General features: G+C 43.0%; 1 protein-coding gene across 2 annotated transcripts in view; it reads right to left on the bottom strand.

Moving 5' to 3' along the window:
- mns1 (meiosis-specific nuclear structural 1) overlaps nucleotides 1–14,240 on the bottom strand; it is a 34,469-nt gene that overhangs the window by 3,131 nt on the left and 17,098 nt on the right. For both annotated transcript variants that reach the window (XM_072470744.1, XM_072470743.1), the window contains exons 4-9: nucleotides 13,740–13,842; nucleotides 9,919–10,148; nucleotides 8,685–8,901; nucleotides 8,473–8,580; nucleotides 5,577–5,834; nucleotides 4,199–4,324 (exon numbers count right to left, since the gene is read on the bottom strand). In XM_072470744.1, coding sequence (XP_072326845.1) covers nucleotides 4,199–4,324; nucleotides 5,577–5,834; nucleotides 8,473–8,580; nucleotides 8,685–8,901; nucleotides 9,919–10,148; nucleotides 13,740–13,842 — 1,042 coding nt within the window. The remainder of the gene's footprint in view (nucleotides 1–4,198; nucleotides 4,325–5,576; nucleotides 5,835–8,472; nucleotides 8,581–8,684; nucleotides 8,902–9,918; nucleotides 10,149–13,739; nucleotides 13,843–14,240) is intronic.

Raw genomic sequence — 14,240 nt, 5'->3', positions numbered from 1 at the left:
GGGGGGGGGGGAGAGAGATTGCCCCTCGGGGGTCGAGGGTTGTGGTGTTGCCCATGTCTGCAGGGGTTTGCAACGTCTGTGGTTGGGGTGTGGGAGACCCTCAACCTCACTTTGAGATTGGGGCACCTGATCTCAGAGTAGGCGGCCTGGCAACGAGTATAGGTCCCCACTGCAGAAAAAACTTCTAAGTGTGGAATTTACCAGTGAGAAATTCCCGAAGCTCAAAAAAAAGTGTGGTTGAATACAGGTCTGGATCTCACCAAAAATGCTGGTGCGAATCAACCTGCTCAAACTTGCCCAAAATGGCACGTGTCACGTTTTGGGCAAATTGTACCCTTTGTCTTCAGTCTCCACGCAAACTTTATCTTTAACAGCCTGCCTACTCCATCCTTCCCTGGAAGTTGTACCAGGCTGATGGCAACCTTGATGTCATATTTTAGATACATAGAAGATAGGAGCAGGAGGAGGCCTTCTGGCCCTTCGAGCCTGCTCCACTATTTATCACGATCATGGCTGATCATCCAACTCAATAGTCTAATCCTGCTTTTCCCCATAGCCTTTGATCCCATCCGCCCCAAGTGCTATATCTAGCCGTCTCTTGAATATATTCAATATTTTAGCATCGATTACTTCCTGTGGTAATGAATTCCACAGGCTCACCACTGTTTGGGTGAAGAAATGTCTCCTCATCTCTGTCCGAAATGGTTTACCCTGAATCCTCAGGCTGTGACCCCTGGTTCTGGACACACCCATCATTGGTAACATATTCCCTGCATCTACCCTGTCTCGTCCTGTTAGAATTTTATAAGTCTCGATGAGATCCCCCCTCAGTCTTCTGAATTCCAGCTAGATCAATGCAAACCTAGTCAATCTCTCCTCATATGACAGTCGCGCCATCCCTGGAATCAGTCTGGTAAACCTTTGCTGCATTCCCTCGAGAGCAAGAACATCCTTCCTCAGAAAAGGAGACTAAAACTGCACACAATATTCTAGGTGTGGCCTCACCAAGGCCCTGTATAATTGCAACAACACATCCCTGCTCCTGTACTCGAAATCTTTCGCAATGAAGGCCAGCATACTATTAGCCTTCTTTACCGCCTGCTGCATCTGCATGCTTACCGTCAGCAACTGGTGCACAAGGACACACAGGTCCCGCTGCACACTCCCCTCTCCCAATTTACAACCGTTCAGGTAATAATCTGCCTTCCTGTTTTTATTTCCAAAATGAATAACCTCACACTTACCCAAATTATACTGCATCTGCCATTGATTTGCACACTCAACCAACCTGTCCAGATCATGCTGTAAGATCTCTGCATCCTTGTCACAGTTCACCCTCCCACCCAACTTGGTATCATCTGCAAACTTTGAGATGTTACATTTTGTTCCCTCATCCAAATCATTAATATATATTGTGAATAGCTGGATCGATGCACCGATCCCTGTGGCACCCCACTAGTTACTGCCTGCCAATTTGAAAAGGACCCATTAATTCCTACTCTTTGTTTCCTCTCTGCCAACCAGTTTTCTATCCACCTCAATACACTTCCCCCAATCCCATGCGCTTCAATTTTTCACAATCTCTTATGTGGGACTTTGTCAAACGCCTTCTGAAAGTCCAAGTATACCACATCAACTGGCTCCCCCTTGTCAACGGTACTGATTACCAGGTTTGCCAAGCATTATTTCCCCTTCATAAATCCATGCTGACTCTGATTGATCCTGCACTGCTTTCTAAATGTTCCGCTATAAAGTCCTTAATAATGGATTCAAGAATTTTCCCCACTAACGATGTTAGGCTTACTGGTCTACTGGCTTACTACCCCCTCATGTGCTCCTGACAACATACTCTTGCTATTGTCAAGACTTCCTATTTCCACTTGCGTATCGTTGTCCACTTCTGCCTTGCCTCAACTCATTTACTGCTGAAACCCTCATCTATGCCTTTGTTGCCTCTAGACTTCACTATTCCAACTTACACTGGCCTTCCTCTCTTGTTCCAAACCCCCATAAACTTGAGGTCATCCAAAACTCTGCTACTAGAGTCCATATTTGCACCAAGTCCCATTCACCCATCATCCCATGACCGTGGACCTATAAGTGGTTCCCATTTAAGCAATATCTTAATTTTAATACTTCTCATCCTTGTTTACAAATCGCTCCAGGACCTTGTCCATTCCCATCTCTATCAGCTCCACAACCTGCAGAGTTATCTGCTCTTCTGTAATTCAGGCCTCTTGAGCATTCACAATTTCAATCACTCCACCATTAGTAGTTGTGCCTGTGGCTGCCTGAGTCCTTAGCCCTGTAATACTCCATGCTAGACACCACGTTTAAGAAGTGGAGACAGGACGGGGGACATAAGAACATAGAACATACAGTGCAGAAGGAGGCCATTTGGCCCATCGAGTCTGCACCGACCCACTTAAGCCCTCACTTCCACCCTATCCCCGTAACCCAATAACCCCTCCTAACCTTTTTTGGTCACTAAGGGCAATTTATCACAGCCAATCCACCTAACCTGCACGTCTTTGGACGTTAGCGGTTAGGGACCTTCACATGGGGGACAGAGCCACGACCCTGAACTAACGGAAGAACTGGAGGTACCGAAAGGACACAAGCTCCAGCACGTACAAATCAAAAACTTTCTCCGCAAGGAGATGACGAGGTATCCTAGGGCCCCGAGAGACACTACTGGAGGAACTACTGGGCACGGACAGTAGGGAGAAGGGAAACTGTGGGGACATCTACGGACGACTGCTGGAAAGAGCAAGAACACCATTAGACTGAGCTAGGCAATCACGCCCACATGTTCTAGGCCTGCCCCAGACTAGTCGGGTTCTGGACAGCCTTCTTCGAGGCGATGTCCAAGGTTGTGGGGGTGAGGGTGCAGCCTTGCCTGAGAGTGGCAGTCTTCAGGGTTTTGGACCAGCCAGAACTACATATGGGGAAGAGGGCCGATGCCCTGGCTTTTGCTTCCTTAATCGTACGCTGGAAATCAGCAGCACCACCCACAGTTGCAGACTGGCTGGCAGACCTGTCAGAATTTCTCCACATGGTGAAGACCAAGGGCTTCCACAGAGCATGGGGACTATTCATTAGCCTGTTCAAAGACCTGTTCTAGGCCAATAGTGATTAAGAAGAAAGGGGGGGACTGATGAGGGCAGAGAAGAGCGCACAAAGCAGAGTGGAACGGGGTGGGGGGAGGCAAGGAAGAAACCCTGGGGAGTATCAGGGAGAGACATGGGGGAAAAAGGGAGGAGGGGATGGGGTAGAGAGCCCCCACCCCGCCCCAGTGAACCCACAAGGATAACAGCAGGAATCGCATAAGGCAAGAAGTACCAGCCCCCTGAACGGGCGCCGGAATGTGGCGACTAAGGGCTTTTCACAGTAACTTCATTGAAGCCTACTTGTGACAATAAGCGATTATTATTATTATAATAAGTATAGCAATATTACACCCAGGGTGAAAGATGGTGCCATGAGGGAGCCGACAGTAGGGGCATGTGTAAAATTGTACATAAGAAACATCATACTCTGTAAATATTACATGCTTTATATGTCAAATTGCCAAACTGTTAAAATTGGAAAATGTCAATAAAAATATATATTTTTTAAGTTCTGTAATATTCTTCCCTCCAACCATCTCTATCTATGTGACTCTCCTCCTATAAGACATCCTTAAAACCTAACTCCTTGACCAAATTTTTGAACATCTGCCCTAATATCTCCTTATGTAGTTTAGTGACATATGTTGTTTTATAACGCTTCTACGGAGTGCTATGAAAGGTTTGGTTGCTTTAAAAGGCACCACATAAGTACAAGTTGTTCTTATTGACTGCACAATTAGTGCATGTGGTGGAAAATTATAACAAAGCAACACAACACCAGTGTGTAGTTGGAGATACCGATAACAAATCTCAACCCTGCAAGCTTGAGGACTGAAAGGCTCACACTTCCCATAGCTTGCACATGTTCCAGCAATGCTAGTGCTTAAGAGTTGTACTTCATCCCGTTCAGAGTGACTGGAATTCCAGGCGTTCAATGTCTGGGAGAGTGTTCGACATTCATGTGAAGTGATACATAAAGCTTCAGAGCTACTCTTCTGCTAATTTCTTTTCCATGCAATATAATCGAAATGCTAAAACTCTAATTAAAATTCAGCTTCTAAACTGGCAAGATTTCTCACTATCCATACCTTTGGAAGGTAGCCTAGCAGTTTGCTGGCGTGCTCTTTGAGAAGTTTCTGCCTTTCTTCCTCAATTATGTTTTGAAGAGCTGCCTTCTTCCTCTCTTCTTCACGTTGTCTGTCAAGTTCCAGTTGCTATAGAATATTAAATTTATTAATCAAAATGCATTGGCAGCCACAAACGCAGAACATAAAGATGCTTAGCCTTCTCTGCATGAAGAAGAATGCACAAGGGTTTTAATTGAACTTACGTCCCAAGTTACATTCTTTAAATGTAAAAGTAATGAAAGGTAGGCTCCAGTATTAAGGAAGATACAAGAATATGTATGTTTTGTACACACCAATATGTTCTTTTAGATGTCAAAAATGTGCAGACTGTTTCTAATAATTGCTATAAGAAATAAAATAGAATCCCAAAACAAAGAGCTATTGGCCGGAATTCTCCAGCCATTGGGTTGCCTTGTTCCTGCTGGCAGGGCACCCCGGCCCACGGGTTTCCCGGCAATGCTGGGTTGCCTCAATGGGAAATCCCATTGACAAGCAGCAGGAATAGAGAATCCCTCTGCCAAGAAACATGTGACTGAGGGACTGGAGAATCCAACCCATTCATTAACTAGATGTTAAATAACACGTGATACCTTTTGTTAGGAAAAATGAGGAGAGGCAATGTAAAATAAAGGAGATGTGGGAGCAGAGGGTATATGTGTGCAACTTACTGAAGATGAAAAGGCAGATGGAGAAAGCGAATAATAAAGGCATTCAGAGCTTTATAATTAAAAGCAGAGAATACAAAACGAAGGTACTTAGGGTGAATATTTATAAAACACTGATTCAACTTCACTGGAGTATTGTGTCCAAGTCTGGACACTTTAGAAAAGATGTGAAGGCATTGGAGAGGGATCTGAGGATGAGAGACTTCAATGATGCAGGTGTATTTGGAAAACTGAGTTCTCTTTAAGAGAAGGTTGAGAGGAGAATGGATGGAGGTGTTAAAATCATGAGAGGTCTGGACAGAGTAGATCGGGAGAAGCTGTTCCTTTTGTGGTGGAAGGCTCAAGAATTAGGAGATACCAACTGAAGGGGAATGACAAATAAACCAAAGGTGATAAGAGGAAAAGCTTGATTTTTTTTCTTTAAACGCAGTGACTGTTTAGGATCAGCAATGCACTGCCAGAGAGTGTGGTGGAAGTAGATTCAAATGTAACCTTCAAAAGAAAATTAGACGGTTGGGGAAAAAAGAATTGCAGGCTGACTGGGAAAGGGAAGTAAGTCAGGCTAACCGAGTAGCATTTAGAGAGAGCCGGGTTGTATTATGCCTCCAATGTATGATTCTATAATATATTAATGACATGGGCAGAAGGCATTTTAGATAATGCTCATTACGTACTTGGTTTGCTTCATATTGTTGCCGTCGATCTTCAATGATTTTCTCCACAGCCTTCCTATGCTCAAGCTGTTTCATACGTCTCTTCTGTTCATTCATCTGTTCAATACGGTCATCCTCTGCAAGCTTAGCCATCATCTTCCTCCGCAACTCATCCTCCTCTTCTTTCTCTGCCTGCATACGCCTCTCTTTGAAAGCCATTTGCTCTTGGTAGGTCTGTTGTAATTCGAGACGCTGTTGAATTTGCTTTTCCATGTTTGCCTGTAAAAATAAATGTTAAAATGTAACACTTCTTTACATTATCTTGGAATATAGTTTAACTGCACAATAAGGTGAAGCAAAGTTGTGGGTACCAATGCAGTTGGGAACACAGTTTCCAACCAGAAGCTGACCTCGCCATGGTGGAGAGAATTGCTTGTAATTTTGTCAGTTGTTTTCATAAGCCTTTACTTCAGATGAAAAACCAGAATGTAATTATGATATCATCTATTGTGGTACAGTTAAGGAAACATCATGCATACACAAATACTTAACCTTTTAACTTCTAGCCACAAACTTGCTGATCCCTATCAAATTGTTGCATTAGTGGTTGTTTTACAGCCCTGCATAAGAAGCAATTTTTTGATTTAATTACATCCTGAAAATTCACATTTAGATTAGTCATGATAGGAGTGTAATAACTGAAGGCAATATTGGCCAGGATTTCCTGAAATTACAATGGTGAGGCCGGTAACACTTTGAAATTAGAAATCCAAAAGTTGTTGTCAGAGATACCCTCCTCCTCCACAAGGTGTGCTGTGCCCTTACTGATGGACTCAGCATTAAAATGGCTGCACAGCATGAATTTGCTGTTCTTACCCACTAGTTACACACTGCAGAAGGCAGGGATAAAAGGGGTCTTTTTTAGGATGGCAGCCGGTGATTAGTGGTGTGCTTCAGGGGTCTGTGCTGGGACCACAACTTTTCACAATCTACATTAATAATCTGGAAGAAGGAACTGAAGGCACTGTTACTAAGTTTTCAGATGGTACAGAGATCTGTAGAGGGACAGGTACTACTGAGGAAGCAAGGGGGCTGCAGAAGGATTTGGACAATCTAGGAGAGTGGGCAATGAAGTGGCAAATGAAATATAATGTGGAAAAGTGTGAGGTTATGCACTTTGGAAAGAGGAATTTAGGCATAGACTATTTTCTAAATGGGGAAATGCTTAGGAAATCAGAAAGACAAAGGGGCTTGGGTGTCCTTGTTCACAATTCTCTTAAGGTTAACTTGCAGGTACAGTCGGCAAATAAGGCAAATGCAATGTTAGCATTCATGTCAAGAGGGCTAGAAGACCAGGGATGTACTTCTGAGGTTATATAAGGCTCTGGTCAGACCCCATTTGGAGTATTGTGGGCAGTTTTGGGCCCCGTATCTAAGGAAGGACATGCTGGTCTTGGAACGGGTCCAGAGGAGGTTCACAAGAATGATCCCTGGAATGAAGAGCTTGTCGTATGAGGAACGGTTGAGGACTCTGGGTCTGTACTCATTGGAGTTTAGAAGGATGAGGGGGGATCTTATTGAAACTTACAGGATACTGCGAGGCCTGGATAGAGTGGACGTGGAGAGGATGTTTCCACTTGTAGGAAAAACTAGAACCAGAGGACACCATCTCAGACTAAAGGGACGATCCTTTAAAACAGAGATGAGGAGAAATTTCTTCAGCCAGAGGGTGGTGTATCTTTGGAACTCTTTGCCGCAGAACGCTGTGGAGGCCAATTCACTGAGTGTCAAAGACAGAGATAGATAGGTTCTTGATTAATAAGGGGATCAGGGGTTATGGGGAGAAGGCAGGAGAATGGGGATGAGAAATTATCAGCCATGATTGAATGGCGGAGCAGACTCGATGGGCCGAGTGACCTAATTCTGGTCCTATGTCTTATGGTCTTATAAAATGGCTTTAAAAATAAGGGCTGGCACATTGAGGAGTAAGTTTTTAAACAGTGATAAGTGATCGTATCTGATGGATAACCTCTGTCTCTGAAAAATTATTTTTACAACTGTTGAGGACCTTATTCCCTCATAAGAAAATATAATGCTAGATATTTTTTCTGTCAGCTCTTATCTCTTTCCATTAATTCCATCTGTATTTTACTTTCTATACATCATTTAAATTCAAATTTTATTTCCTGGTTTAGACAGCGTGTCTCAGAGAGTATTCTTCAATCTTGAAGAGTCTTATGATTTCATCCCCTGATCATAGGATGCCAAAGATCCCCTACACTGCATTGGAAGTGACACCAGATTAGAAGAACTCTTATGCTGAGAAACCTGTGGAATCAGTGGACTGCTGTCAGCGAGGTGAATGGCAAGTGCCATTTCTTCACCACTGACAGCAAAATCCAGGTCATTGTCCTACAGTCTTCACATTACAATTATTCTTCTTATTTTATTATGGAATGAAGATTTAATAAACAATGGGAAATCACTTCACTCCATTTGTGACGTTCACCAAAATCTTACTTGCTCATGCTAATAATGGACATTTATGCCAACTATTTTCTGATTCTGCACAGTTTTCTAATAAATTACATATGGTATTTAGCTTCAAGTAACGGCATCGAAAAAATAATAAATGAAGACACTTGGATATATTTTCAATATATCAACATATTTTCAAACTCTTAGCTTGACCCAAGTTGAAAGGAGTTCAACAAAGCAATTGCTTACCCAGAGATGAAAATATCAAGGATAGCAAAAGTTGGCTACAAGTGTATCAGACTCAAATTGACACCTATTTCTTAATATGAGATCATTATTGCATGTTTTCAATGCACTGTCTCAATATAAGTACTGCCAGAAATAAATTAACTTTTCATTTAAAAACAAGCTGGGGATAGGAAGCCTTTTCGATACTAACCATTTCTTGCTGTCTACGAGCCTCTTCTGCCTTTTCAAGATACAGTTCTTGTCGGATATTCTCCAATTCTTCACGATCATGCCGTCCCTTTTCAATTTCCTCAGCAAGCTACAGTGAAAAACAATCCAGTTATTTGTTAGAAAATGGATTTTAAGGGTTAGAGTGTTGTAATGTGCATGTAATGAAAGATTAAGCGAACATATTTAGGTTACCTTTTTGTACAACATATTTTTATGCTCATCTCGTTCTCGAACTTTGGCCATCCGGTCATCTTCTCTGGTTTGTTGCGCACTAGCAAATTCCAAAACCTTTCTGTTCTCTGCTTCCATTCTTTCACGTTCAATTCTCTTCCATTCAGCTCGCTGCTTCTTGAACTCCTCAATGTACCTCTGAGTTTCCTTCATCTTCTCCATCTTCAGCTCTCTGTCCCTATGCATCAAGAGTGAGTTAAAACATGATGGTGATGGTGAATAGTCTTATCAAGAGGTACATTTCCAATAACACAAGCAAGAGACGAGCACAAACGTTAATTTATTAAAAGTTTAGAACACTGTCACTACTGCGGCACAGATTTGGAAACAATGTTGAGCTTTCTGTTTGTAAAGAGATCATGTGATCAGCTACCTTGCTGGATACTTTTGTGTGGGGATTGTTTTGATCTTTTAATACATTACTTTTAAGATAGTGCAGGTATTGGGGAAACAAATGTGACTTTGCTTTCTGTTGACTACTATTCTATGACATTCCAAGTGACTGTTCACTTGCTAAGCTTGAGAGTTTCGGAACCTTAGTTAAAATTTCTTTCCCCACAATCTAAACCCAAGCTCAATAAAGGGGATGGGATAAGTTGCGTGATCTACCCTTTTCATTACACATGATAAAAATGTAACTCATAATAATACTCCCCCCCCCCGTGACTTTTCTCCCTCTTCCCTGAAGATACTAGCCAATCTGACCACTCAGCCATTCTTCATGTGCCAAGCCTGAACTTGTTCCCATCCCATGACCACACGCATATTTTCAATAAGTCTTTAGCAATCAGTAGTAGCAATTCTGGATCTTTTTTTCCACCTTGATAACCTCTGGGTTTAACTGAGCACTTCAATTGCTGCCCAAACTAATATCAGAACAGATGATGATAAACCTCACTATAAATAAAGTTGAGATGATGTTGGAAAGAAATGCTGGCGTGTTGACATTAATTCATAACCATTTGCAAGGGAGATCATATCCAGTTTCTACCATCAAATGCACTGATGGCCCTCTTTAAACATAAGTGACATCCAGAGGCAATTTAACTGTGCCACAGGCTTTATATGAATGAAGCTTTACAGAAAATTACAATCAAATGGGAAAAAGATTAGTCCAACATAAAAATACATCCTCATTATAGTAAAACATTTTTTGGGATAAAATTCAAAAAACACTAGTTTCAAGAAAGTTTACCTCTGATCTTCATCATAGATCTTTCTTACAATTTCATCAATCCTTAGTTTATCTTTTAGGAATTCATCATAAGCTTCCTGTCTCCTTTGTTCATTTTGATCAAGTTGCTGCTCCAGCTCCTTCTGATATTTTACAGTTTGTTCATGACGTTTTTGTTCTTCCTTAATCTCCTCTACTGTAGCTTCATCGTGCTCTTTCTTCATCAATTTCGCAATCTCAGCCTCTCGTTTCTAGTTAAAAGATAAACCTGTTCATTACTCCAGAGGCTACAAATTTTCCCACCTCCACATACTTGGGAGGACACTTGGGAAACATTAAGGGCGGAATTTTACAATTCTTTTCCCAAGTGTTGTCTCAGGCAGAAAAAGCAGAGGGTAGCCCGCCAGCTGCCTTGACTGCTTTTCCTGCCATATTTTCAAGTGCCTTGGAAAGAAAGAAAAATGGTCCACGACATCATGCTGACAGGGCAGGCTCATTGCCAGCAAGTTCGACCCCTTAAGGGCACACCGATCTGAAAAGCAGAAACACGAAAGCAGAAATAAAAATAAAATAAAACACTCCAGGGAACCCAGGGGAGACCCCACACCCCCAAAAAGACATGGGACATCCCCCTCGACTAGAGAGTGTCCCTGGCAGTGTCCTCGACGGGTTCAGTTTGCCAGTTCCTTGTTTTACAAAGCCTGTTTGGGCGAGGAAGGAGGATAATAAAGCAGAGAGAACTACTAGGTGTATAATGATAATAATCTCTACTGCCACAAGTAGGCTTACATTAACACTGCAATGAATTTACTGTGAAAAGCCCCTAGTCGCCACATTCCGGTGCCTGTTCGGGTACACAGAGGAAAATTCAGAATGTCCAAATTACCTGACAGTACGTATTTCGGGACCTATGGGAGGAAACCGGAGCACCGAAGGGTGCCCACGCAGACATGGAGAGAACGTGCAGTCCGCGGATAGTGACCCAAGCCGGATATCGAACCTGAGACCCTGGAGCTGTGATGCAACAGTGCTATCCACTGTGCTACCGTGCTGCCTTATGATAATCAATACTAATGGAGTTCCCGACCTTTCATCACAGAAGCTCCATTACATAATCGGCGGGGATAATGGAGCAGGCAAATCAAAACCGGCATGAAAGCTTTTCAGGGACCCCCCCCCCCCCCCCCCCCCCTCCCCCCCCCCCCCCCCCCCTCCCCCCTCCCCGGCACCACCATCATTCCCACCTGTCAAAAACGGGGTCAAAAAATCCCCATCCAGAGGTATTTTTTCCTTATAGAATAGACTGCATAATCCAAAATTTCAAGCATTAGAGGAAGTTATTTTTAAAAATAACCCTGACAGTTTTACATCTGCAGTACCCATGCACTTTAAAGCATGCAATTTTCAGGTTTCTGGTCCTGACTAGCTTTTGGAACCATTTTCTTTTTTTTTAGAAAATATTTTATTGAGGCATTTATAATAACAATTTTTAATATTAAATTTCAACAAAAACAAAAAACATAACAATATAACTAAAAAACCCTCCCCGAACACAAACCCCAGCCAACATGGCTTAAACAAACAGTGCCACCTTCCCCAGCCACCCTCTAGTTCTTTTGCCCTTACTCGCCTCTCCCATGCCTCCCTGCTGACAGCTTAATTTTTCTCAAAGAAGTCGTTGAACGGCTGTCCCTCCGAGCAAACCCCTGAAACGAACCCCTCAAGGCGAATTTAATTTTCTCAAGTCTGAGAACCCCAACATGTCGCTAACCCATACCCCCCTGACTTCGGGGGTTCCGAGTCCCTCCATCCTAGTAAGATCTGTCTCTGGGCCACCAGGGAGGCAAAGGCCAGGACGTCGGCCTCTCTCATCCCCTGGGCTCCCGGGTCTTCCGACCAACCAAAGATCGTCACCTCTGGACTCGGAACCACTCTCACTTGTAATTCCTCTGACATGACGTCAGAAAATCCCTGCCAGAAACCCCTCAGCCTTGGACATACCCAAAACATATGGACATGGTTCACAGGACCCACCATACAGCGCCCACACCTATTCTCCACCCCCCCAAAAAACCTCATCCAGGCCACAGTCATGTGTGTCCCGTGGACCACCTTAAACTGTGTCAGGCTGAGTCTGCCGCACGACGAGGATGCATTAACTCTCCTCAGAGATTCCTCCCATAACCCGGTCTCCAACTCCAGCCCCACCCCCCAGCTCTTTTTCCCACTTTCTCTTCACCTTCCCTATTGGGGCTCCCTCCCACTCCATTAGCTCCTTATAGATCTCGGAGATCTTCCCTCTCTTACTCCTGTTCTCGACACCACCTTATCCTGCAGTTCCCGGTGCGGCAGATGCGGGAAGGACGAAATCTGCCTCGCACAAAATCCCTCACCTGCAGATACCGGAACTCATTCCCACCTGGCAACTCAAACTCCTCCGCCAAGCTCGGGAAACCCTCATCAATAAAGAGATCCCCAAATCACTCGGTCCCTGTCCGCTGCACCTCCAAAAAACCCCGGCCAGCCCCCCACCCCCCCGGAGTGAACCGATGGTTATCGCATATCGGTGCCCACACTGACGCCCCCTCCAACTCCATGTGCTGCCTCCACTGTCCCCACACCTTCAGGGCTGCCACTGCTACCGGGCTTGTGGAGTACCAAGCCGGCGAGAACGGCAGTGGTGCCGTTAACAATGCCCCAAATTCGTATCTTACATGATGCCGCCTCCACCCGCTCCCACACCGTTTGGAACCATTTTCAACAAAATCACTGACTAATGTTTTGTGTGGAAATGCGAGTTCTTTTTCCAGAACAAATGGAAAGACAGAAAAACTAGAAAATATTTTAAACTTAAAAGTGTTTAGAAGTGGGAAGCACTAGTTAAAAATAAATTCCAAGTAAGATTAAAGTAAAAAGATATTAAGGTTGATTAGAATTATTTAATAATTAGCATTTATTTTAGCAATGTATAAGATTGATATTTTCACAATGTGTGACCCAAAAACTGTTTAAAAATGTTCAGCTGCTGACCACAAATAATTCCCTGGAGCTGCCAGAAGCATGAAAGGTTAATTAAAAGGAAGCAACATAATATGTATGCGTAAACTGGAATCAATTAAGAAGAAAATCAAATGGGGAGGAACCAGAAGGACTCTCAGGGATGTTAGTGTATAAGTATAATATGTATAGGTTGTTGTTATAGGTAATTGTATACTGGACTGCTGAATTGTATTTTTGGAGAGTATTTATTTGGGACAAGGCAGTTGCCATTTAGTTTTGTTTTTTAATTTGGATGTTGTTTATATATTATTTATTTCTTGTTTAAAAAACTGGCCATTGTTATTTATATTGTTATATTACTGTGTAAAAGATACACAATGTACTGTTATGGTTGGCCAAAAATTTTGAATAAAATATATTTTTTTAAAAAAGAAAATCAAATATGTGATTTCTGACCTTAGAATCATAGAATCCCTACAGTGCAGGAGGCCATTCAGCCCATCGAGTCTGAACCGACTCTCCAAAAGAGCACCCTACCTAGGTCCACGCCCCCACCCTATTTCCGCCTAACCTTTCGGACATCACGTGCAATTTAGCATGGCCAATTCACCTAGCCTGCACATTTTTGGACTGTGGGAGGAAACCCACGCTGACACGGGGAGAATATGCAAACTCCACAGTCACCCAGGGCTGGAACTGAACCCGGGTCCCTGGCGCTGTGAGGCAGCAGTGCTAGGCACTGTGCCCACCATACCTTGTAACACAAAACCTAATGACCGTTCAGTACCTTTTCTGTTATTGCTCAACTTTTGAATAACATGTATTTTAAGCACAGTACTTACAATCTTCTCTAAACGATTTGCTTCTTTTTCAGCTATCTGGGCAGCTCTTTCTCTGTTCACATAAGCAGCCTTCAACTTGGCTTCCAACTCACGAAGTTCAAGACTAATTTAGATATGCAGAAATACAAGAATAACTAATAACATAATAAATGAAAAGTAAACCAAGTAGTATTGTCGCACTTTCTGTGACAGATTGAAATGGTATATTGAGCTGAACTTTGTTTGTCTTTCACCGAAAATGTTTTGGTCCCAAACCGCAACATAAACCAATATAGTCGTGGCCAACAAACCACAGCGCAATACAGAGCACAGCGAATGCTCTGGAAAAGAAGGGAAGTTACAGACTAGAATTTCAAGGTGATGGACATACTATGACCTCATGCTATACAAGAACAACAAAATACCAGCAGCAAATACATCTTGAAATTGGGAATAATTGTCGTTACTTGATTCAATAAGCTAAACATTGTAAAATAAATTTGTTGCTTTTGGGGGGCCGGG

This window comes from Scyliorhinus torazame, chromosome 12 (genome assembly GCF_047496885.1).
Source record: "Scyliorhinus torazame isolate Kashiwa2021f chromosome 12, sScyTor2.1, whole genome shotgun sequence".
NCBI classification, from domain to species: domain Eukaryota; kingdom Metazoa; phylum Chordata; class Chondrichthyes; order Carcharhiniformes; family Scyliorhinidae; genus Scyliorhinus; species Scyliorhinus torazame.
This window is presented reverse-complemented; position numbering and strand designations above follow the sequence as displayed.